The 24,029-nt window shown below is 53.3% G+C and overlaps 9 protein-coding genes across 9 annotated transcripts; 4 read left to right on the forward strand and 5 right to left on the reverse strand.

Annotated features, from left to right (window-relative positions):
- Position 1: 1 nt before the first annotated feature.
- On the forward strand, positions 2-262 carry N7459_007108 (uncharacterized protein; the record flags this gene model as incomplete). The annotated part of the gene is made up of 1 exon (XM_056946276.1): positions 2-262. The coding sequence occupies one exon, from the start codon at positions 2-4 to the stop codon at positions 260-262; it is 261 nt and encodes an 86-aa protein (XP_056798275.1).
- Positions 263-413: 151 nt separating this feature from the next.
- N7459_007109 (putative GABA permease) lies at positions 414-1,997 on the reverse strand (the record flags this gene model as incomplete). The annotated part of the gene is made up of 1 exon (XM_056946277.1): positions 414-1,997. The coding sequence occupies one exon, from the start codon at positions 1,995-1,997 to the stop codon at positions 414-416; it is 1,584 nt and encodes a 527-aa protein (XP_056798276.1).
- Positions 1,998-3,176: 1,179 nt separating this feature from the next.
- Positions 3,177-5,578, reverse strand: N7459_007110 (Zn(II)2Cys6 transcription factor; the record flags this gene model as incomplete). Its single annotated transcript, XM_056946278.1, has 7 exons — positions 3,177-3,591; positions 3,664-3,846; positions 3,903-4,510; positions 4,552-4,653; positions 4,707-5,014; positions 5,074-5,348; positions 5,409-5,578. 7 exons carry the CDS (start codon positions 5,576-5,578, stop codon positions 3,177-3,179), a joined length of 2,061 nt encoding a protein of 686 aa, XP_056798277.1.
- An 816-nt stretch (positions 5,579-6,394) lies between these two features.
- N7459_007111 (cytochrome P450) lies at positions 6,395-8,191 on the reverse strand (the record flags this gene model as incomplete). The annotated part of the gene is made up of 3 exons (XM_056946279.1): positions 6,395-7,083; positions 7,137-7,976; positions 8,056-8,191. The coding sequence occupies 3 exons, from the start codon at positions 8,189-8,191 to the stop codon at positions 6,395-6,397; spliced, it is 1,665 nt and encodes a 554-aa protein (XP_056798278.1).
- Positions 8,192-8,693: 502 nt separating this feature from the next.
- On the forward strand, positions 8,694-10,175 carry N7459_007112 (putative cytochrome b5 reductase; the record flags this gene model as incomplete). Its single annotated transcript, XM_056946280.1, has 2 exons — positions 8,694-8,778; positions 8,848-10,175. 2 exons carry the CDS (start codon positions 8,694-8,696, stop codon positions 10,173-10,175), a joined length of 1,413 nt encoding a protein of 470 aa, XP_056798279.1.
- Positions 10,176-10,881: 706 nt separating this feature from the next.
- Positions 10,882-12,795, forward strand: N7459_007113 (uncharacterized protein; the record flags this gene model as incomplete). The annotated part of the gene is made up of 3 exons (XM_056946281.1): positions 10,882-10,966; positions 11,029-11,664; positions 11,720-12,795. 3 exons carry the CDS (start codon positions 10,882-10,884, stop codon positions 12,793-12,795), a joined length of 1,797 nt encoding a protein of 598 aa, XP_056798280.1.
- Positions 12,796-13,794: 999 nt separating this feature from the next.
- Positions 13,795-18,310, reverse strand: N7459_007114 (putative jumonji family transcription factor; the record flags this gene model as incomplete). The annotated part of the gene is made up of 4 exons (XM_056946282.1): positions 13,795-15,682; positions 15,789-17,753; positions 17,813-17,910; positions 18,038-18,310. The coding sequence occupies 4 exons, from the start codon at positions 18,308-18,310 to the stop codon at positions 13,795-13,797; spliced, it is 4,224 nt and encodes a 1,407-aa protein (XP_056798281.1).
- Positions 18,311-19,758: 1,448 nt separating this feature from the next.
- Positions 19,759-20,904, reverse strand: N7459_007115 (acyl-CoA thioesterase; the record flags this gene model as incomplete). The annotated part of the gene is made up of 2 exons (XM_056946283.1): positions 19,759-20,667; positions 20,785-20,904. The coding sequence occupies 2 exons, from the start codon at positions 20,902-20,904 to the stop codon at positions 19,759-19,761; spliced, it is 1,029 nt and encodes a 342-aa protein (XP_056798282.1).
- A 1,079-nt stretch (positions 20,905-21,983) lies between these two features.
- On the forward strand, positions 21,984-23,917 carry N7459_007116 (uncharacterized protein; the record flags this gene model as incomplete). Its single annotated transcript, XM_056946284.1, has 6 exons — positions 21,984-22,103; positions 22,162-22,333; positions 22,393-23,475; positions 23,530-23,611; positions 23,662-23,722; positions 23,777-23,917. 6 exons carry the CDS (start codon positions 21,984-21,986, stop codon positions 23,915-23,917), a joined length of 1,659 nt encoding a protein of 552 aa, XP_056798283.1.
- Positions 23,918-24,029: the final 112 nt, after the last annotated feature.

Genomic DNA, 24,029 nt, shown 5'->3' on the forward strand with positions numbered 1-24,029 from the left:
GATGGGTAAGGAGGGATGGACGTCGGAATTGACTGATGTTCTCGACGTTGATCCGAGCGACTCGACTTTCTCCCCTTGGCGGTCGTCGCCGGGGAATGCAACGGTTCCCGATCACGCACGCGACAGCTTTCCCCAGATTGCCGAGATCGAAGAGAGCGAGAATTTCCGGCTGGGTCGAAGGCTGAGGCGCATGCAGGGTGAGGAGGAGCGTTCGGTGGTTGTCTCGTGCCTCTCGACTCAGGGCCGAGAAGTGGCGGATTGAAGTTGGACCGCGGCTCTCGGAGGAAGATCGTCAGTGCACTTGTGATTCCCAACAGCCGATTTACGAGAGAAGAGGTAGAGACATGTTCTGCGTGTCATTACATGAACTATATATTCAAGCTACTATACAAATTTAGGGGCTTTCCACGCCTCTATTCGCTACTGGGCATCTTCTTCACATCGGCAGTCTCCGATATCGCGTTCTCCGCATCCAGCGCGGAGCCCGTCATGATGCCAGACGCTGCGCGAGCTTCCTCCTTGCTGACGGGTGGCCCAGTGAAATGCTTGCGCGCATACACAAAGTACCAGATAATACTGATTGCCCCGAACCCAGCAAAGACCACGCTCGCGTAGTTCATGGACGAGGCCGTCACGGGCAGGGTGTCGGGCATGCAGAACAGAGCCACGGCCAGCACAATCCACGCGATCGTGATGGCATTAATGACATATCCGAAGGACCCCAAGGAGAAAGTAGAGTCGCGCACATCGCGACGGCCTCGGACCATCGAAATGAAAATAGGCAGGCCGTACGAAATCGACAAACAGATTGTCGCCACGCCAGTAAACGAATTGAAGGCCGCCGTGGAACCAAAGTAGATGAGCCCCAACAGCGCATCCACAAGGGCTGACAGTATCACGGCCCACACGGGCACATCCAACTTCTTGTTCACGCGAGACCAGAGCCGGAAGCCCGGAATGGCCCCGTCGCGGGCGAAAGCATAGGTGCAGCGACTGGCCGCGGTGAGAGACCCGATACCGGCAAACATCATGATGCCCAGGACTAGGAAGAGCAAGCCAAAGCCACCGCCCGCGGAGCCCGTAACCGTCTTGAACACCAGCCCGATGGGTTGTCCGCTGGCCACCTTGCGCAGCATCTCAACATTCGGCAGCACGAACAAGATGGGGATCAAGTACAGCAAGCCGGTAATACCCGCCGCCACCACCGACAGCACAATGGCCTTGGGCACCTCCCGGTGGGGATTCTGCACTTCCTCGCACATGGCGGCCACCATTCCGTATCCCGTGAGGGTATATGCTGCCTGCAGCAGGCCAACGAAGAATGCCCAGCCAGCGGGCCATCCACTCGTCGAGGAATCGTAGTGTGCAAACACAAATTCGCCGGAGCGGCGGTCGTCGGCCATGGTCAGCAGCGTGACTAGGATCACGATGACACTAGCGGCAGTCCAGAAGATGCAGACTTTATTGATGAGGTCGAGGTATCGCGAGCAGAAGACGTTGGCCAGCGTACAGACCAGTAAGACAGCCCAGAACATGAGGACAGTCTGCCAGGCATTGGCCACGAAGCTCTCGTCCCAGAGGGAGATCGCGCTCAGGATGAGCTCGGCACCGCCAAAGATAATACTGAGCGTGACGGTCCAATTGCCCACCAGGGTCAACCATCCATCAATGAAGGACATCAACGGCGCCCAGCGCGGGGTGGAGAGCATCGCGCTCCAATAGTACACACCCCCAGCGGTAGGGTAGACGGCGCAGATCTCGGCGAGCGAGGCGGCAATGGCAATGGAGATCAGGGTCACAAAGACCCAGCCCCAGATGATGGTGACCGATAGGCCGTCGCTGAGAGTGATGTAGAGCGTGGTGCTGAGGCCGTAGGGCGCAGCCATGATGGCAAAGGACAGGCCAAGAATGCTGAGCATGCTCAAGTTCCGTGGCAGCTCGCTCTTGTAGCCCATGCGCGCCAACGCCTCGTCGGCGGCGTCGACAGAGGAACGCATGATGAGATTGGGGTCAGAGGCAGCGAAATGGGGGAGCGAGATGCGCCGCACTTGAAGTACTTAAGCACCAGCCCGGGCTGGGGCCGCAACCCCGCATGATAGAATGATAAAAACATCGCGGTCCGGGACCGCGGGTGGACCTGACGGTTGTGTTGTTAAAGCGACGAATGGGATGCCAGTCGAGGACCGTGAATGCAGCTCCAACGCCCGAGGCGCAGCTTATCAGGAGTCCCACTGTTAGTCATGTTACCCTAGATAAGTGTCCAGGCGCCCACCTAGGCATTTCGTCACGGAGTCTTATCAGGGTGAGAACTGCGTTGGTCCTAAACTGGAGAATAATGCGAGAAGGCAGGGAATCCAAGCGAGGTCGACGAGATAAGCCATCCTTCGAGGCTAGCGGAGCTGAAATCCGCGGTAGAATCACTCCTTATTCCCTACTACCCTCGAGATCCTTATCTTCAAGCATTATTTTAAAGGCCTATAAAAACCTATTCTCCGGCCCCTTTTTTAATGCAGATCTCTCACCCGCTCTTCTGCTACCAATCTAGCACTCGATCGGCCCTGGTCCTTTCCAAGGTTGACTCCAACCTTGGAAGACTATCAATAGATTACCTAATACCTGTTGCCAAGTTTAACTAGATATAGATAAGGTGGATGAGTATATCGGACATCTAGAAATACACTCAATCATCACTGGAACTCCACTTTTTGTCCTCTTTGGAGTCCAGGTAAGCACTGGTGCTTAGGTATGACGAGACTCCCAGACAGAAAGCATAGACCTTGGTAAGCTAAATTTTTGTGGTAATTAGAGCGAGATTCGGGATTGCAAATGGACCCCTAATAGAGGCCCTGAAGTGGGATGTGACGTGATCCACGTTGGCAGTTTGGCTCGCCGTGGGTCTGAAACGAAGGAACGCTAAGAACTTATTTACAAGTTCATATATTTATTCTATCACGGTATACCTAAATAGCAGGAAGTGGTCAAGATCCTTCTGCTGATGCTAGGAATGAGCAAGTTGGTCATACAAGTCAAACGTGGATAGTTTCTCAGATCTTGCTGATTCCGACTATGATTGTACGACAGAGTCGGCGCTATTTCCCTTCAAGACACCGAGGAACCGTAGGAAGCACTGCAGAGCACTCTCGTCTCCCCTCCAGTAATGCAAGTACACTGTGTGTTCACTCTGGGTTCCAGGTGTCCCAAAAACTGAATATAGACGCCTCGTCCATCAAGGCATTCATCATGTCACCCTCCTCGAGACGACCAAATTCAGTTTCATCGAATTGTGCCATTGGAATCGGGGTCCCTGGGGCGACCTGGAGATCCCCAGGGCCCGTTTCAACAGGGACGCCAGTATGATTGATCATAGAGCTGGAGCTGGATAAGGAGGGCGCGGAATATCCCGGGAAGATTTGCTCAATGGCCTTGGAAAAGACGCCAAGATAAAACGAACCGACGGGATAGGTCTTTTGGAATTCCTCCATCACGAGCATACACATCTCCAGCTTGTTGAGCCTCATACGTTTCGAAAGGCGATCCCCGAATTTGCATTGGAATAGGTGGGTCTGCATAGCGGGGACGAGAAGAGGTGGTCTATGGAATGAAACTCTTAGCTGGGCACTGATGAATGCACGCGTGGATGAAGTTCTTCGCCTCGAGACTCACGTCATAGGCCCTGCAAATTCAAGCAACTTTTCTTGAACGAGGGTTTCCACGATCTCGTTGGTTCGAGAGGCGGCGGCATCTGCCCGCGATCTCATTCGATGTTGCCAATCGTCTCTCTCGGTCGGCTGAAGATCAAAGGGAGCATCAATGCCAAACGGCCGATAGAATGTGATCAGCAATGCCCTAGGGTATCTGATCAGCAATCCATGCAGTCACAAAAATCGGCGACCGAGTCTCACTGGTAATGCAAGTGGATGTGGTTCACATAGAATCGCGAAGCTCGGGTAAGTCCTGCCTCGTACTGGTCTGGGAGCTCGCAGCGAAGTAACTGCCTCTCAAGATCTGCAATCTCGTGCATCGAGGGTCGTTTTCGACCAACTCGATAGTTCGTCGACAGTACGTCCCCTAGTTGCTTACTCAATCCAATCAACATTACCCAGTATTTGGCCAGTCTGGGCATGTCACTCGGGATATAGGACACAGCAACGGCATCTGGTAAGCCATCAATGTCATACAGCAAATCACCTGGTGATGCTGAAGGTGTATCGCAGTCGTCGAGGTTGATTCGAAGAGGCCTGCCCATGGTGAGACCGAGCCAACGATCTCGGAAGAAGCAGCTCCACCAGAGACGGCGCCATAAGAGACGTTGTCGTTCCGTTATGGCAGAATTGCGCTTGCTGGAGTCTAGGTTACGATGTAGACCCAATATCTGACAGAGGCTGATTGCAATGCCAGTCCAGTACCATGGCTGTCCATGCTCGTTGACCTCGGAGTGGTAAAATCCCAATATAAGGGACGATTGCAGAAGAACAATTTTGTTCCTTTCGTTGCCATTTCGATACATGTACTGTATTCCAAGGAAGATGTTAGCACAATTGCGAGGGTGACGACGGTGAACAGGTCGCTTTCCTTGGCGCGAGAATACATTGCGTCTTTCATCTCCCTTCTGGATACATAACCTTCCGCTTGGAATACGTCACTTGGAATGAACTGGACTTGGAGTTAGCATCAATCCAGATGGGCATAAAATGAGTAGAACTAACGTTAACGGCGACAAAGAAAACACTCCATAGAATTAGGAAATTGTATTCGGCGAGCTTGCCGGATCGGTGATGAGATAGAAGAACGTCCGCCTCAATCACCGGCATGATAGGGTGTACATAGAAAAGATATGCCATAATCAGGCTATCGCAAGTGGCTGCTTTTGGAAGTGCATAGACTCCTTTTGATCGAAGAAACTCCCAATCCTCATCTGAGAGTTGCGTGATACTAGCGGGGATAAGAAAGTGCTTTGGAAGAGACTGATCAGACGAAGAGATATTCAGAGCGGACGTGGGCCCAGTCTGATCACCTTTAGGACATGGATTAGTTTCGCAGTCAAATTCAATCGTGTAGAAGGTGAGGATCCACCTGTGTAAAATGGCACTTCACCCATCCTCTGTGGCTTGCCCAAAGCGGCAGCGGCGATTTCAAGGCCGTTGCGCTCTTCATCCTCTATGTTGCTAGAGCTGGCATTAGTTGCGGCAGGCGTCGACTGCCCCGATCGAGCACGGAATGATTCAATGTTCGGCGAGCCGTTCGCCAACTGAACAGAAGGGTTGGGGGTCGTGTTGACCACATTGGAGTGGAATCCAGTGGAAGACGCCGGATGAGCATGATTCGTTGGCTGATCGCGCTTCTTGGTACTAAACCGCTTGTTCGTGGGTCAAGGCGTTCACTTTCTCTTTTCTTCAAAGGGCGCTTACGCTTTTGCTCGGTTTAGATCGACGATGCATTGGGCGCCATCCTGTGTACATCCAGCGCAAGGCACGCCGGTCACGGTCAGGCTGCACCGGACTTTACGCTGGCGACAAGCCTGACATGCGACCGCAGACTTGTGCCGGCGAGCCCGAGTTATCTTCTCAGCCGGGGGCATTGTGACGATGAATCGTCTACTCGAATCCGAGGTGGAAAGGAGGTTCCAGGGCTTCCGAGGTTCCGAGGCGATGACATAATGGCCACTTTGGGACTCGTACCTAGATAACCTTGGAACTAACCTTAGAACTGACTAGTTAATTTCCAAGGTGGGTGAGTGATACTGAAGTGGCGATAAGTTGCAATATCGAACTTGAGATGCAGTAGTTGGATGTCTATATCCTTGTAGAAAATATATCTCCGACATCATGCACAACCACAACATGTAATAACTATCCTACGTAATTCAGATTAGATACCCATGATATATACACAAAGTCATTAAGGTTCAATTATTCATCAGGATATCCTCCTAGCAGAAGCTATCTTGAAAAAGCTAGGCTTGTTATTTCTCAGGGGAAAAGACCTCAAGAAGAATCTACAACATATCGTTAGGAACTTGGAGCTGGTGTCGCTAGTCTCAACAGCCCTGGGCTCCATGACCGTGAGCACCGAGTTCTTGAGATTCCAGAAGGCGAGCCTGAGCCTGAAAGGGAGGTTCATAATGCACTTGCTAATTTCGGTGGCAATGACCAAGGAGATGAAGAGGGAGAAGAAAAGAAGCTTCAGAACTGAAACTATCTACATTACGCATTAGAAGAGCTGCCTCACAACTCAGACACCGCAACCAAGTTGAAACCAGCTTGTATACACATTGCTAAATGATCAGGATATGGACGAATAATTCTTGTTGACAAACCTCAGGCTCACCCATTCCACAGCATATGATAAGTCATGCTTGCAATGAACCTCCACATCCACGATGATGAGCAAAATATCACTGTGCTGTCTTTGAAGGCCACTTGACACGTCGTTCGGCGCGCACATACAAATTGTTGGGCCTGATCAGCTGGAACATGGGGTCGTACTCAATCGGAGCATCTCCTTCCCGGCTGAATTTGTATCGATAAACCAGCTTGGGAAGGAACACCTTCACTTCTTGAAGTGCAAAGTTGAATCCAATGCACATACGCGGGCCCGTAGCAAAAGGAATGTAGGCGGCTTTATGTCTGGATTTCACGGCGTCTGTGTCCCATCGATCCGGGTCGAACTTCTGAGGATTATCCCACAGACTAGGGTTGTTGTGAATATGGTGCAAAGCCGGAATCACTACGGCCTCTTTTGGTAGCCTGTAACCACCTGGTAGAATCAGATCTGTTTTAGCTGTACGGCCGGGTTGGAATGAAGGGTTATGTCGTCGCTGAGTTTCCTTGATATATTTATCAAGGAACCCGAGACGCTCTGTTACTTCGGCTGTGATCTCTGTGTTTTCATCGATTCCATGATCAACCAGCTCCTGGAGCAGTCGGTCCTGCATGCCGGGGTAGGTTACCAGGCCGTAGATAAGCCACGACAGAAGGGAACTGGTGGTGGTGAAACCAGCCCCGGTTGCGACTATGAGCGCCCATACCAGGCTTGACTTGGGAAGCTTCTGGCCCTTATTGTCGGTTGCGCGAATTGCATAGTCTATTGTCTGTTAGAGACTTAAGAGACCCAACTTCCTGATATTCAATACTTACCAACCATGTTGGACGCTTTCAGCGCAGCATCCTGCAGAGGCAAGTCTTCGACGCCGCCACGAGCGGCGATCTTGATAGACTCATCCACCATTTGCTCAATGCGGGCTTTACATTGCTTGAGCCTTTGTGGGTCACCAAATGGTAGGTAGCTATACCAATCTCCCTTTGATGTGACTTTCTTGTTCAAAGCAAGCAATTCGGCGATGTCATGGACCATTCTATGCAAAGGGGCGTTGGGAGAGGTAAAATGCTCGAAATCAAGCCCCAGTGTGAGTTTCCCGACTGCCTGGGATCCAAGCTTGAGCATGTATTGATAGACATTCCAAGCTTCGCCTTGCTGATCCAAGGCATCGAAGACATTGAACGCATCTTCCACCGTTTTTTGCATGGTCGGGGCATAGTGACGAACGGCTTTAGGGCCAAGTGCAGGAGGCAGGAATTTATGAGCGACCCTCCACTCAGGCGTATCAGTGTCGCCAAGGAAAACGCCAGCTGAGGGCACTTTCAGAGCTGACAGAGGATGAGACTCATTGATCTTTTTGGTGAAGAAATCCGATTCGTTGAACACAATGGCGGAGAGAATTGGGTCGTTCGTTTGATAAACGGTACGTCCCAGGCTTGTTGTCTTGATCAATGGTCCCAGGCTTTCAAACAATCGTTGGTGATTACCCAGGTGATCTGGGAAGATTTCGAAGTAGTTTCCGACATATGGCAACGAATTGGGTTGCGGTGGATCGCGCACTTCGTGTCCATCGACAGTGATAGCCACAGGCGTGCTGGCTGCGCTGACCTCTGGGACATCATGAAGCAGTTCATTTTCCTGACTTTGGAATGCGATGCCTGCTCTGATTAGCGGGGTTCTCCTAGCATGTAACAAGCAGGATCTAGACGCGTGGAAGGACGGATGGTTTGGACGTACCGTCCGGCTCGACAATAGCAAAGTGGGAGGCGATGAGGGATTTTAGTCCGTCAAGGTCATCCTTTGGATTGACTTCAATGCCTCTTGCGGAGGACACAGGGTCCCCTAAGAGATAGAATTGTTGTACCGTTGTCATCTTGGAGGAAAAGGAACCGAAATGGCTTGCGTTGCAACTTCATGTTCCGGCACTCGAGCCCACTAAATACCCAGCCTCTTTCCTAACACAAATCCAAAGGCAGTATTTCGGTACTCTAAATTAAGCAACCTAGAATTGGATACCATACCTATATCGGCCAAGTCGGCTTCCCGAGGGGCGGCGTTCCGAGGTTCTTGCTACCTCGGGATACCGACGGGGAATAAATTGAGAGCCTTCCGATTGGCTATTCTTCACTTTATTACCTCGGAGATGAATCCTCGCTCTGTTTGGTCTAGGCAATCTAGGAAAAAGAAAAGCCTCATAGAGATATTCCCTCGGTCGTTGGACAAACTATATTAACGGATTTGCCGCTTGCTTGGTGAGTTTCTGGCACTTACTCGACAGCCTGCTTTCCTAGCACTTGTCTTTTCTCTTCCGATCATCTCGCGCTGCTTTTTGTCTACTCAGTGGCTTGTTCTCCAGAAATCCATCACCTGCGACCATGTCTGATCTGAGAGAATATACCTTGGCAGAGGTTGGAGCGCATCAGTCCAACGATGACCTCTGGATCGCCGTACACGGGAAGGGTGAGTTGTCCGTTCTGGAGATCGATCCAAGGACATGCCAAGTCCAGAGTTACTGACATTTCTGGGTAGTGTATAATGTCACTTCTTATGTTCGAGACCACCCCGGCGGACCCGATCTTCTTCGAGACGTTGCTGGAACCGATGCCACCGCCGCATACGAAGACGTCGGACACTCCGAAGACGCCGATGAGGTCCTCGAGGGCTTCTTGATTGGCACGTTGAAGGACGCTGTTGAGTTCGTTCGTCCGAAAACCGTCCGAGTTGCCCAGCGCGCTCCCGAACAACAAGTGAATGCGAGGGAGTCCACGTCGACGATTCACAGGGTTGGGGTCACGACGAGCTTGGTTGGGAGCATCGCTGTGGTAGTATACTTGCACCGAGCTGGGCATATCTCCTTGAAAGATTTGTTCGCCAAACCCTATCAACTTCTCCCGGACTGGGGGTATAGCATCCCATTCCCGAAAGTGAGCTTCCTGCGAGGGGGCTTCTTCAACGGATTGCTCACTGGCACCGGGGTTTGCTCGGCCGTTGGAGCTGCGGTTGGCTCTCAATTATCCAAATTCACTCAGATCAAGGCGGGCTTTGAGCGGTATCCCGCGCATAAGAAGATCAACAAGAAGCCGGAAGTCAACCCTCACGACCTGAGAGGATTCCTCGAGCCGAAGGATTTCAAGGCCTTGCCCCTTGTCGCCAAAACTCAGCTTTCCCCCAATGTGTACAGGTTTACTTTCAAACTGCCCGGGCCTCGAGATGTGATCGGTCTGCCAATCGGTCAACACGTGGCCATCAAAGCCACGATCAACGGCCAGTCGGTCTCCCGCTCCTATACGCCAACTTCCAACAATGTGGACCTCGGTGTACTCGAGTTGGTGATCAAGTGCTATCCCGATGGCCTTCTCACCGGGCAATATCTAGCGAATCTGCAAGTCGGGGACAAGGTTCTTTTCCGGGGTCCAAAGGGCGCGATGAAGTACCACCGAGGCATCTGTCGACGCATTGGCATGATCGCTGGTGGGACGGGCATCACCCCCATGTTCCAATTGATCCGCGCCATCTGCGAAGACGAAAGGGATGCCACAGAGATTAGCCTGGTGTATGCCAACCGCTCGGAGGAGGACATTCTTCTCCGCCAGGAGCTCGAGGCTTATGCGCGCAAGTATAGTAATCTGAAGATCTGGTACATGCTGGATACTCCTCCGAAGAAGTGGGATTATGGAAAGGGCTACGTCACGGCTCAGGTTATGACGGAGAGGCTGCCAGCTCCGGCAGCAGACACTAAAGTGATGATCTGTGGTCCCCCGGGGATGGTCAACGCCTCCAAGAAAGCATTAGTGAGCTTGGGCTTCGAAGCTCCAGGCGCGGTGAGCAAAATGACGGACCAGATCTTTTGCTTTTGAGCGTTTTAGCCGGTTGGTGAATTTGCCTGTACTCTGCACTTGAAGTTGCTCTTTTCTGCTATATCTGATAGACCGTCTTGTTTCATCCAAGTTACATATTTTCTTTCAACCCACCAATTCTACGTCCGATTAATGTTCGAGAGGGGACTACTTTCCAGAGGAACACACTTCTTGAGATTACATCTACATAGCCAATCGAAGATCCAGAAGTTCGACTACGGATGTACAGTGACGCAGCAAAGGTTTTGACACCCCTAACTAGGTACATCCAAGAAGTTATTTCCGCCTAAGCATTTCAGGACCTCTTGCGTAAATGCTCTAATACTATATATAGAGTGCACGGCAATTAGTTCACCGAAAACCTCAGCCTTGCCTTGCCCGCCGAGTTGGCATGCGGGGCCACTCGCTTCCGAGGTACCTCTGAAGACTGTTCCGCGGATGGCCGCGCCACGGATTTAATACTTCTCCTCCGCGGCTAAGTCGGATTCATAGACCGTACTGAAGACCGAAAACAACAGGATTGGGACTTCCATATTTCTGTAGACCCACAGGTCGACCATTGATCTTGTGGGTGGCGTATTGTTGTATATAAATCTTCCGCAGTCACTGGTCGTTGAGCAATCCGACAGAGCACTTTCTGATTAAGGATAGAAGCATCTGCAACACAAGGCCACTTATCATCCTACCACCAACAACTATCATCATTATGCACCCAACGTGGCAGCCGCCAAAGGACTATAGTCAACGCCCCGTTGCCGTTCTTGGTGGCGGCGTACTTGGAAGACGCATCGGTAAATGATTGCCGAGTTCACCACACGAACACGAGTACATCCTGACCATAAATTCTCCCTAGGTTGTATTTGGGCATCCGCAGGCTATAATGTACGGATACGAGATCCCAGCCCCGAGCAGAGAGCCGCATGCCTTGCATACATCGAGGAAAATGTTGCATCCTACGCCGAGAAAACGGGTGCAGTACCTGGAACGGCGCAAGCCACCGAGGATTTGAAGGAGGCCGTCGACAAGGCTTGGTTGATCATCGAAGCTGTACCGGAGAAGCTTCAGATGAAGATCGATACTTTCGCCGAGCTTGAGGCCCTGGCGCCAGGTGACTGTCTTCTGGCCTCGAACTCGTCCTCGTTCCAGTCATCCGAGATGCTGGAGAAGGTATCGGATCTCACGAAAACGCGCATTTTGAACATGCATTACTATATGCCGCCTCAGTGCATGCTCGTGGAGCTCATGACGGATGGCCACACGGACGAGGGAATCTTCCCCTTCTTGGTTCAACGCTGCAAGGACGCGGCAACCCTGCCCTACGTTGCCCGGAAACAATCGACAGGCTTTATCTTCAACCGTCTATGGGCCGCCGTCAAGAGGGAAACCCTGACGATCCTGGCAGAAGGCGTGTCGGTGCCGGAGGAAATCGACGCGTTGTGGACGGAGATGTTCATCAACGGAAAAGTGACTCCGTGCAAGATGATGGATGGTGAGTATATCCCCGCTCTTTCAATGATGAGCCGCAGTGCTGACCATCGTCTCAGGCGTGGGGCTCGATACCGTGGCCTTCATCGAGTCACATTATGTCGAAGAGCGCGGGCTTTCCCCAGCGAAGACGGTGGACTTTTTGAATGCAAACTACATCCGTCATGGAAAGTTGGGCACGAAGAGTGCCGCGGGTGGCCTCTATCCCGCTGAAGGGGAAACCTCAGACGCGCCTTCTTTGATCGTCCTGGATATCGGCCTATCCTCTCCAACGCCCACCGTGACCTCAGGTTCCATTCTGGAATGCTCCGCGGACGGAAAAGTCAAGCGCACCCTTGTCAAGGACCAGATGCTCCCCGATGGCGTGGCCGTAGATGTGAAAAGGAATCTCCTGTTTTGGACGAACATGGGCGTTCCTGGGAAAGATGATGGCGCTGTGAAGCGGCTGAATCTGACCACAGGAGTCATTGATACGATCGTGGCTCCGGGTGCCATCAATACCCCAAAGCAGGTGGCACTCGACTCGACTGCCGAGAAGGTCTACTTCAGCGATCGTGAGGGATGCCACGTCTACCGCTGCGGGTTCGATGGACACGGCCTGGAGACCCTCGTATCACCCAGCAAATTCCCCAGCCCGACGCAGGTGCAGGATGCTGCGAGCTGGTGTGTCGGTATCGCCGTGATTCCAAAGCTGGGCAAGTTCTACTGGACGCAGAAGGGCCCATCCAAGGGTAATCAGGGACGGATCTTTTGTGCTGACATTGCGACACCGGCTGGTCAGTCGGCTGCATCGAGATCGGATGTTGAGTGTATTCTGAGCGGCCTTCCGGAGCCGATTGACCTCGAATTTGACGAGCGATCGTCGACTTTGTATTGGACGGACCGGGGCGAGTTGCCCTTTGGGAACTCGTTGAACCGCGTTCGCCTCGATCAGACTGGACGGCCAACGGCGAAGCACGAGATTATCACCCGTAACTTCAATGAGACCATTGGTCTGAAGATTGATGCCAAGAGCAAGTCGATCTTCGTGACGGATCTGGGTGGCAGCATCTATCGTTGCGACTTGGACGGGAAGAACAAGTCGATTTTGGCCACCGATCAAAGTCGGGCGTTCACCGGTATCGCTGTGCTGTAACAATGTTGCGTGACCCCTAGATGTTATTGTAGCCCTTGATCTTGACTAGAGTTGGTAGTATGGGATCGAATGCATCAATGGCAATACGGCATATTCTTTGCCTCGCAGCAGAGCTATCTGGTTACCAGGTTAAGTGGAGAGTGCGCCATTCTCCTAGAATAGAAGACGCAGCAACGTCTTAGCGATTGGATTTAAAAATGGTCATTTTTCTTTGGCAAGTTAAATACAGAGTCACGCCAGGGTGACGGCTGCCACATCGGAGATAGGCCGAGAGTCCCACAGGAGGACGCCGGGAGATGAGCGCCAGGATCAGGACATCACGAAACAGAAGGGGGAAAGAGACCCGGAAATAAACTTGGACCAGTCCAAGTCCCAGGCTCGACTGCGCCCGGGGGAGTGCGGGAAAAGAAGGGGGTATCAAACGGGGGCACGCAAATGTCCAGTGGTCTGGGTGGTTCGGAAAGAAATTTTTTTCTTGTTTGGGAGTATCTAGTGGTGAGGACATTGGGAAGGAGGAGATCGGGGTGAAGGGGAAGCGGGCGGAAGTAGGCCCTGAACGGTGACGGAAGATAGGATTGGGGGGAAACGGCCGGATTTTTGGTCGGAGGGCGCGAGTGTGCGAGATAAGCAGAAAGATCAGCCAGACTCCAGTCTATAACGGCCACTCCCAGCACAGAAAGAAGAAGTCGGAGCGGAATGCGCATCTGAATGAAGAGGGAGGATGGGGGAAAATGGGGGAGAAGGCGAAGGGGGAACAGTCAAGAAAAGAGTCAAAAAAAGAACGCTGAGTCGGAAACCAGCCAGCTAGCATCAACTCCAAAATATCATAGAAAACATGGCCCGTGCTTCGGAACGATCGTGAGTCGAGGTCGAAGGGGAACAAGAAAAACGCCCAATCATGCAGAGTCGTCAGTCTGGTGAAGTCGTTACAGGAGAGATGCAGTACAGTCGCAAAGGCGAGGCAAATGCAGGAGTTGAGGGATGCAGGGACTTCCACCCTTAGGGACTCAGTTCGGCACAGAGATCCTCGGTTCCGTCGAAGCCGAAGCCGGCCATGTCCACGGAATGCAGGGACCCGGGCCCTTTGCCCAGGGAGATATCGGAGGAGGCATAGTCGTGCTTGAGCCGCTCGTGTGGCCCGAAAAACGGTCGGTTCTCGTCGTTCGGCGTGTTGCCATCGCCCGCGACCCACGGCCCGTTTTGCCAGAAGCGCGTGTTCGCCTGTTGGTCCCCAAACAGATCGTGATGATCCGGATGGGGGTCGGGGCCGTGGATGGGGAAGTCATTCGGCGACTGGAGCCGCAGATGCGACCGGCCGAAACTAGAGCACGGCGAGTCCGCGTGGAGCGGCAGGTCCAAGCCCGACAAGGGCGGGTCGTCAACGGCCGTGATATCAATGGTCGGGTTCTCCGTCTGCTGGGCAAGCGCCGACGACAATCGAAGGTTGGACGTTGAGCTCTGCCGGCTGTGGCTGGCCGACCGCTCGATCGCACGCTGTACGAAGCTGCCGCAGGTCTTCATGATTTTCTCTTGGTCCTCCTGCGAGAGACTGGCGAAATAATCATTGGCCAGAGATGCCTTTGGCGGGTCGTCCGCAGAGGGAATCAGGCCGTATGTGGTCTTGGCGTATTCCGAGAGACCCGACGGCATATTATACGGGGACTGGTAGACGTTGGGAGCCAAGGCCCGCTGCTGATCGAGGAAGGCATACTTGCCAGGCATTTTTGCCGCGGCCACGCTGCCCCGATCAACCGTCTCCTGTTTGACTCCTTCCGATTCCTTCTTGTGGATGACATCCAACCGCTCGCGGTGACTCACCAGCGAGAACCGAAGCATCTGAAGCAGACGCGTCACCTCTTCCGACCGCATGTTGAGGGTTTGCGGTGGGAGCAAGGTCCCATCGGCCGCCCGCGGCTGCACCCGCTGTTGGGCCATGGCCAGCTCGAGCTTCTCCAGGCCATTGGCAGGAGGTACGGAGCCCATGGGGCCCAGCAGGGTCTCGACTACCAATTCGGGGCTCACGATGGAGTAACCGGCGAAGACGTTGGCATGATCGGTGATCTGGGCGAGGCGGCGGCGGGCAATAAGCTCCCGGACGTTGGCGAAGGTATTGGTGGATGGGAGGTGATGCTGCTGCTGAACGTGCGACTTGGCGACCGAAGGATAGGGGGCATGGCGGGCGGACTGATTCGGCAGGGTTCGAAAGGCCGACGGCATCGCAAGACCAGCAGCAGCAGCACCGGCGGTGGCAGCAGGGGCAGGGGGAGGGGGAGGGGCAAGGTGCTGCACGAAGGCGGCAGAGGTGGGCGGTCGGGATTGCAGGTGAGGGGCTGCGTTGGCGTTCAGGGGAGAAAGGTGGTGATGTGACTGCGGTCGGGGTTGCGGTTGCGGGTGGGCGTAAAGATTTTGCTGGTAAGGAGGGGCAGGGGCGGTGGCAGCATAGCGCAACAGATGGTGGGGGGAGATCTTCGATGCACGAGCACCACCACCAGCAGCACCAGCCACGCCAAGCGACCGGACGCTGTCGAGGAAATTGGCCCGCGGATTGTGGATAGGCACGCTAGGGTTGTGGGTATACTGTGCCCTACTCTCGGTGGACGGCGCGCCTAGGTAATACCACATCTGCTCGCCCTGGGTGAGGTTGACGGCGACCGGTGGGGCGAATTGATTCCTAGCTGCATCCACCGTCTCGAATTCTGCCCAGTGATAGGGAGATGGGCTGTCGCCAAATGCGCTGCCTGCGACCGGTACGGCGGCTTCGAAGTCCTTCCGTTGTTCGGGCTTGCGCACCAAGTGGGCCGGGAGGGGTTGGATGCCGGGCGCGAGGGGCGCGAAGTTGCTCTTGCGCACGACCAGCATCCAGCGATAGGGCATCTCGATCATGTCTCTGTTGACAATTATCAGTATTCGATCATCGTTCCAGACTTTCAGCCGCAGTGGTTGGGGGCTCGGGTGAAGGAACCCCGGAACAGGAAAAAGAAGTATAGACTCACCCTCGTGGAAGCACTTTCAGCAGAACACTCCGCTCTTCTGGCCGATTCTGAAGCACAATAGCACCATTGATCTCCTTGTCCGCCTGGAATTGGATCAAATCGCCCGGCATCAGACGACGAGCAGCGTCAATCACACGACGATCCAGGTCGGATGATTCTCCCAACAGGCCATTGGGTCGCTTTTGGCGGTGAAATTTACATTTCAGGTCAACGCTGGGCAGCGAGTACTGCTGGCTGTCGTCGGCAATCACAGCAATGGACCCATGCTCGACCTGCACACCCGCCAGAAGAGCGCAGGTGGCATGATACGCGCGAGCGCACTTTCCAAAGTTGCACTGGAAGCAAGCGCCGCGAACCTCTCGGCAGAAGAGGCACTTGAGACCCAGGCGTGCCTTGGGGATCCTGTCAATGTCACACACAACCTCGTTTCCAGAGACGTCGCGGAGAATGCTAGTCTCTTCAATGAAGGACGCACAGCGCCGGTGCGCATGGCCCTTTCCATCCTCGGTGGGTAGCAGATCTTCGTAATCAAGATCGTTAGGGCATAGCAGACACGGGGCCTTCCGTGGGCCGTCAGGGTGGAGCTTGGGACGCTTGGTCCTCGGCCCGTCGTCTGGAAGCTTCCGCTTTCGACCGCGAGTGGCGGTCTTCTCAGGCACACTGCGTGGAGGAGTGAGAAGATCTGAAGCACCCTCGAACCCCTCGAGCTCGCTGTCGTAATCGCCATAATATTCGGGAGTAGTCTCTCCACGCAGTTTGCGTTCGATCTCATCGACGTCGATCCACACACTATCGGCTTCGCAATGGCACTTCTTGGCAATGCGGCCATAGTCCATCCACTTCTCGGTTGCGAAATTGACTGACTCGGCGCAGTTGTAACCAATGTTATAACCGGAGTGATATCCATAAGGGAAGGTAATCACGAACTCCCCTTCGTAATGGACCAACCGGTTGACGGTGATGCCATACTGGGACTTCAGCAGGCTAGGCGAGACCAGGTAGGTTTTGTGACGCAAAAACTGATCACAATTCTTGGCATCACTGGACCAGATGCTGCGCATGGCGGCCTCGAACCGTGGAGCATCCTCCTGCGAGATGCTGTACCACTGTTTCGGGGCACCGAAGTGAATGTAGTTGATGCTGTAGAGATCAACGTCTTCCAGATGCCATGCGAATGTGGCCTTCCACATGCCCAGGTATAGGTAGGCCGTGTTCACACCGGGAACCTTTTGTCCGAGGACGTCGAGCAAATTTGGCAATTTTGCAACGTTCCAGGAGGCGACAGACTCATCGAAAAGAGAGCCGGGCATGTCCGCGCCATACATGGGATTATTGAACATGAGCGACTTCCAATAAGCGGTCTCTAGCTCTTCGCATCTCTCGCCAGTGTATTCCTCATTATCATGGATGCGGTAGTCGAAGTCTTTGAATGCCTCTTCGTCAAGGTGGTCGACGGTTTCGCCGCGGTTGTTCTTCCGTCGCGACGTGACTGATTTAGGTTGTCTACCCTTAGGTTTTGTAGGTGGGAGGGATTCGCCGTCACTCAGATCTTCGGTTTTGGTCTCAACGGGGTCTGATTCGGGTGACACTGGCGTCGGAGGGCCTTCGAGCTTGGACTTTTCTGCATCCTCTGCCGGGGGTTCTTCCTTGATCTTGACTTGATTTGCGCGCTTGGGAGGACGGCCCGGTCGTCGCTTCTGGCCCTCAGGACGAGGGACTTGAGGACGTGGGGTGGGAGCTGTACGGTTGACTCGTTCCTGGTTACGGCGTCTTTCACCTCGCCGGGCCGGTGGTTGATGGCTGCTTTCCTCGCAAAGCGCTTTCCACTGGGGTAGGTTATAGGTACGTTGACGCTCAATGTTGGCTTGAGTGTAAGTACCATGCGAGCCATGGAACTCCTGCATGATAGGGTTCTTCACGCGGATGGATTTAACGGCTTCGTCCAAGGGTGCCAGGGATTCGGTCCTTGACAGGAGTATGAGCACAAGCATCCCAATCACGTCTCGTCTCCTGCGCACACTCACCATTCCTTTGGAGGAACCACCTTCACAATTCCTGCCTGCATTCCGTATTTATCAATCTTATTGATAAACGACTGGAAATCCCGGAACTGGTCCATTGTCTGAGGTAGTCTCAATGTCAGCCCATCGCTCGTAAAGGTCATTGCATCCAGGGCACGGGAAAGGTGTCGGGAGGCTTGATCCATATTGACGAGCCCCGGCATATTATGAGATGGGTGTTCAACTCACGGGTTTGAACACAGGGACTTTCCCGCCGCCATAGTAATGGTCCGGTTCGATATCCTCCTCTTCCTCGGGTTCATTTTCCTCCTGTTTTATGGGAGTCTCTTTTGATATGGAAGCGGACTTCGCATCCAGTTCCAGGTCCGAAAGCTCCGAAGGAACACCGTCAGGCGCGTCTTTCTTGCCGTTGGCGCTGTGCGGCGGAGTGATGGATGCAGAGTCGACGACCGGACCGCCCGCGAGCGGGTTGAGGTACGGCTGTTCAGAAGCAGCCGCCATCGTCGACAGCGACAGAACGCTGTTGGGAGAGGCTGTTGATTACTCGGTGGGTGCCGTCGTCGGATGGAGCGACCGCTGATCGACGGCGAGAAGGGTCGGTTCCCAGCGGTCGGGGGAAGCGAAAGAGTAGTCGAGCAAGCTAGGAGAGCAGGAGAGTTGCGACCGCGATTGTTCGTAGGATTCAGGGTTGGTCAGGGAGACCAGTGGTGAGGAGATCGCAGAGGTTGGACGGAGTGCGGTTCGACGATTGCGCGATAAGCTCTGTTCGGAAGCTCTTTTTTCCCTGGAGTGAGCGGGAAAATGAGAACGGATCTTAGCCCAGACGGCCAATAAGAATAACTTGGAGAGGTCCGTGTCCTTCTGAGATAAAATGGGTCGGGGGAAGGGGATTGGTTGCAGGGTTGGTCAAGGGGATCATTCCAATGCGCAAAAGCAACAAGGGTAGGTCCGACGAGGAGAAGCAGCAATAGCACCACACGGGCCAATCATGCAGGTGTCGAAGACGCTCGAGGGTGGAGCGGGCGCACGATGGCCTGACACGGAGAGGTAGGGGCAGACAGGATGGGGGAGTGAAGGAATGATGCGTTTGGGATTGGGCAAATCAGAGGGCAGCACGGTAGGGCCGAGTGGACATGTCCGAGCCAGACGGCCTAGGTCGACTGAAGGAGCCGTGGGAGTAGGCAGTAGTCATCCGGTCTCGGTTGGGTAGATGGGGGATGAAGGGGCCAAGAGAGGTGCAGATTGTGCAGGGAAGGTCGAGAACACTTACCAGGATATCACGATGGACTCAGAGACTGCGAAAGGCCAGCGCCGGGGAAAACGATTGCGACTGCGATTGCGATGGTCCGTGACGGCGAGCGAATGGGCAGGGGTCATGTGATGGCACGTGATGGATGACCGTACCGAACGGTCAGGGGGGAATGCTGCGCGGACGGCAATTACCAGGCCTTGGCGGGCACCTTTACCGTACACAATACGCGGCTGCATATCGAGCGAACCGGCATTCGGATAGCGCCGGAGCGAGTGTGGCCTGTTATTACTACGGACGTATATAAGTAGTATATACATACATCACATCGATATGTAGTTATGTACCTAGATAACTAGTTTCTAGTACGGATTATGCACTCCAATCATACACGACTGTGTCATCCCTTGCTACTGTAGGAACCCCATCTGTCAGAAGTTCGCATAACTATTTCGACTTACCACGACCCATGCAACTCCATTGCGTCAGACGGTGCCTCCTGAAACAGACACCCCCTTGGATCGGCCAAAATTAGCGGCCGACATCGTACGCTGACTGATCTCAGGCGATATGGGCCCGCCGTCTATACATAGATCAGCCCACACCTTTATGCATGCACTGGTAGGGGTATCATCCACGGAAATATATTTCATTGAATTAAACCCGAACCCGTCTACATACGACATCTCTAATTCTATGGTCATAGCCCCTTCGCGCCCTCTGCATTCAACTTGTCATCCAAACCAACGTATGGTTCCACGACTTCCAATCCTCGAGCTCTCTCCTGCTCGATGCGCTCCAAAGTCCACTCCTCGGCATTCCACGAGTCGGAGTTGGCTTGCTTCTCCTTCTCCAATTCAGGGCTATCAGGGATCTGATCGGGATTCAGCTTGAGCACCTCGCGCACGAGGGAGCCGTCAACGCCACCCGTGGCTGTAATGCCCTCGCCGCTCACCGGGGTTGCGATCGCAGACACGTCCGTGGATGAGTCCAGCGTCGCGTTCCGGTCCTGTGCGGGCCGTGCAGGAAGAAATCCGCCCGTACGCAGAATACGCTCCGGCGACACGGTGAGACGGCCCTTCTTCACGACATACTTGCTCAGGCCGGTGGCCAGGAGCGTCTTCTGGCCGCCAGCGCGTTTGGCAGGCCGCACAAAAGTGGTGAGGATGTACAACCACTTCTTGTCCCAGGAGATCACCCGGGAATGCATCTCGTACTGCTCGAAAGGCTTGATCTCGCGCTTGAAGCTGCAATAGACAGAACCGAGCACGACCATGACGGGCAGCCGCCTCGGGGGCTTCTTGCCTTCCTTCTGGCTTGCGGCCAGAAACTCTTGGTCGAGCTCTTTGCTGACCATGCCGACTCCGGGACTGTACAGTCGGGTCACCAGCGCCGTACGCGACACGTCCAAGTCGCTGAAGTAGGTGCTGTTGGACTTGTGCATGTTGTAGTCTGTCTCCAACAGCGGCGTCCGTGAACTGATGCCGCACGGCACAAAGACCGGATGTGTTGGCTTCCCCTCAGAGTCCACAATCGCCTTGCCCTTGGGAAAGAACGGAGCATTGGGCTTCAGCCGCAGATTGCCCAGAAAGTGATACATCAGACGGAACTGAAGACGCGGTCAGCAGTGTCGCACAGCTTCAACAGGGCGCCTCTGGCGCCCATATGCGCATCTAAACGAATTTTGACGAGCGGGATTGAGAAATGTCTTGAGGACGGCACTTACATGCCAGGCGAATGGGATGTTTTTAAGGTTGACCAGGACCAGGACCAAGGCCAGCGTCCTCCAGGAGGCGAGAGATGCCGCCGCGGAAAGCAAGTCGCGCATATTTTCGACGTGAAACATAGCCGGGATGGAGGAAATTATGCTCACAAAAGCGCATGAAGGCCCGAAGAGGTGACAGATGGCTCCAAGGTGGACGACCAAGTAACCAAGAATAAGGGATGGTTACTCTCCCACGGCCGGTAAGCGATAGAGAGACTATACGTCCAACTCGTCTAGCTCTTCTCGGGGATACAGAACCTATCGCTCGCTGGGACTCAACTTAGGGTTAATCAAGGGAAGCACGAGATATGGTAAAGAATGAAAGGCACCCTGCCGAACAGCATCGGACAGATGATTTCACGCCGAGCCGTCCGGTCTGCAGTCACGAACAGCCAATCACCGTCGGCACTCGTCATCTCGGCGGGGAGACGGACCGAGGTCTGCACGTGATGGCTGAGTCAGTGGTTTCAGTACCAATTTAGAAGTATAAAAGAAGTAAACAGATAATAGTGAAATAGTCTCTGATGGTATGGGGTGTTTGCTACATATGATAGGGATTCGCAGATCAAGAAAGGTGACCGAGTGGGATCATATATGGATATATTGCCTGTCTAGGTAACAAGTTTGGACTGTTCCAACAGTGATTGGCGATTGAGAACACCTACCTAGTGTAACGGACCCATGCCCCATGTGGATCACGTGAGGCATGTGCCCTGTTGGAAGGAGTATGTGGAGACTCGCATTAATAGTTGATCCATTCTAAGCCCCTAAATTGGCAGATTGGGTGGAATAGTAACTCAGACTTCTCCTTGATTCCAATTGGTCGGATCCCCTCCCTATCCTGACATATCCTTATCTGAACCCTGGCCCCCAAATAATATCTCTGGGGAAGCTTATTCTAGACGGAGCAGCCAATCAGATGCCGCGATACTTCTTTTGAATGCTCAAATTGGCATCGCAATCCATGTTCTTGCCTCAAATGAAGCTTTATGGGGATCAAGGCAAGCAATGAAACCTATATAGCCTGGCTATTTTTGGAGAAATGACTGTATCATCTTCGTGTCCTTTTAGACAAGGACGATATAAAAACTGCCTTGATCTTCTGCTTAGTACCTCTTATTTGTTTCAATCAGACTTACTATCATTTCGAATTATCAACCATGGGGCTTTCTCTGCTTGATTGGACTACTGCATCTCTTCTACTCTCCGCTGCTTGTCTGGTTTCATCCAGGGCATCACCTCGCCATGCCGCGCGAGCCACAGTCACGGACTGGGCCTTGGTGAGCGGCGCTCACTTGAAAATGGACGTTGTGCACTTGCAACTAATCCCATCTCCAGATTGCACCATCAACCAATCTTAAATGGACCTCTTGCTTCGACAACTTTACATGCGCCCGACTGGAAGTCCCCCTTGACTACGGTGACCCTCCAGGAAACGCATCGATAGCCTTCATGAAGATCGCCGCGCAAAATGCCACAAAGGATACCCCAAATCTACTGGTAAACCCAGGTATAAAATCAGTCTTGTCCTCCACCAGCCAAACTGTGCAGAAGCTAACAACGCAGTAGGCGGCCCGGGGGGCTCTGGAATTCAGCTGATCCAGGAGCAAGGACAGACCCTGGTTGAGATGATTGAATCGTACAACATTGTGGGATTCGATCCACGAGGTGTTGGCGAGAGCGGGCCTTCGATTGACTGCTGGCCAGGTCATCCAGAAAGAGGAGCTGAGTACGAAAGACTTTTCTACTCGCAGACCTCCAACGCCTCTTCGACTGCTCTCGACACACAATACTACGCGGCGGAGATATTTGGCAAGGCATGCACGGAGACTGTGGGCGGCTCCAAGGGAAACGCCTCCTTCATAAGCACTCCAGCAATGGCCCAGGACATGCTCACCTATATCAACGCCGAACAGGAAGCCGTCGGTAAGCTAGCCAATGACTCGAAAATATCATATCTCGGTGTTAGCTACGGCACAGTTCTGGGTGCTACATTTGCACATCTCTTCCCAGATCGGATTGACAAGATGATCCTGGATGGTGTCTTTGTTCCGTCCGACTATTATAACTTGGGATGGAGAACCAATCTTTACGACACAGATAAGGTCTTGTCATCCTTCTCCGACTACTGCCACCAGGCGGGGGCCAGCAACTGCACATTTTGGGGACCCTCGGTGCATAACATTTCCCGCCGCTTGAATCAACTCGTGGAAGACCTGAAATATCATCCGATCCCCATACAAAGCTCAGAGGCTTGTGAGATTCCCCTTTTGGGAACCTACTCTGCGCTGAAGGAGTACATTTTGGAGACACTGTACTCTCCCCTGACAGATTTTCCAGAACTGGCCGACGTTCTTTCAGGCCTTGAAAGGGGGAACACCTCCGCGTTTATGAGTGCCATAGTGAGCGGCTCCCTGCCCGCGAGTCCATGCAATAACGGAACGGCTCGAACTACAACGGATGTGGATACTCTGATCAAGTGCGTGGATGGCTATTCCGGCCAACATTTCAAGGACATAGATGTATACCGAGACTACGTGGATACTTTGGCCACGCAAAGCCAGTTCTTTGGTGAAGTATGGTCCAACAATGCCAACGGTGTTTCCTGCAGAGCTGTCAATGTGAAGCCGCCCAAGAGCGCGAGGCTATCCGGTGAGTGACTTCTATTCTGAAAAGTCACTGCGAAACTCTTTTAACACCAGTCAGATTCTATCATGGATCCCAGGAGAACCTCATATCCGATCATGTTCGTCACTTCTGAACTGGATCCTATTACACCGAAACGGGGGTATGCTTCGGCTCTTTGCTTGAGGGTCATAGTTATTGACAGGTTAATAGGGCCTACAAAATGTCATCGGTATTCCCAGGGTCCATCGTGATAGAGCAGAAATCGGTTGGAGTAAGAGATAGAATTACCCCAACGTGATCAATGCACATGCTAATTAATTTATAGCATACTGCCATTGCGAGTGCCTCATCCTGTCTACTCACAAAGATACAGTCCTACCTCAATGGCGAGCTTCCCAAAGCCAACACAACTTGTCAGCCAGACACACTCCCATTTCAGGGATCTGGCTCCCCCTTAGGTGTCTAAGAAGCTCACCGATGCACTTGGTTTCTATGTCTTCGTTAAGCATTGTACACATCAACTTAAAATTGTCTTGGATGGCAATTACACAAAGCACACGATGGCCTAGTCACCTTTG

The sequence above is a fragment of the Penicillium hispanicum genome, assembly GCF_028827665.1.
Source record: "Penicillium hispanicum strain IBT 35686 chromosome Unknown utg000006l_segment0_segment0, whole genome shotgun sequence".
Classification (NCBI taxonomy): Eukaryota; Fungi; Ascomycota; class Eurotiomycetes; order Eurotiales; family Aspergillaceae; genus Penicillium; species Penicillium hispanicum.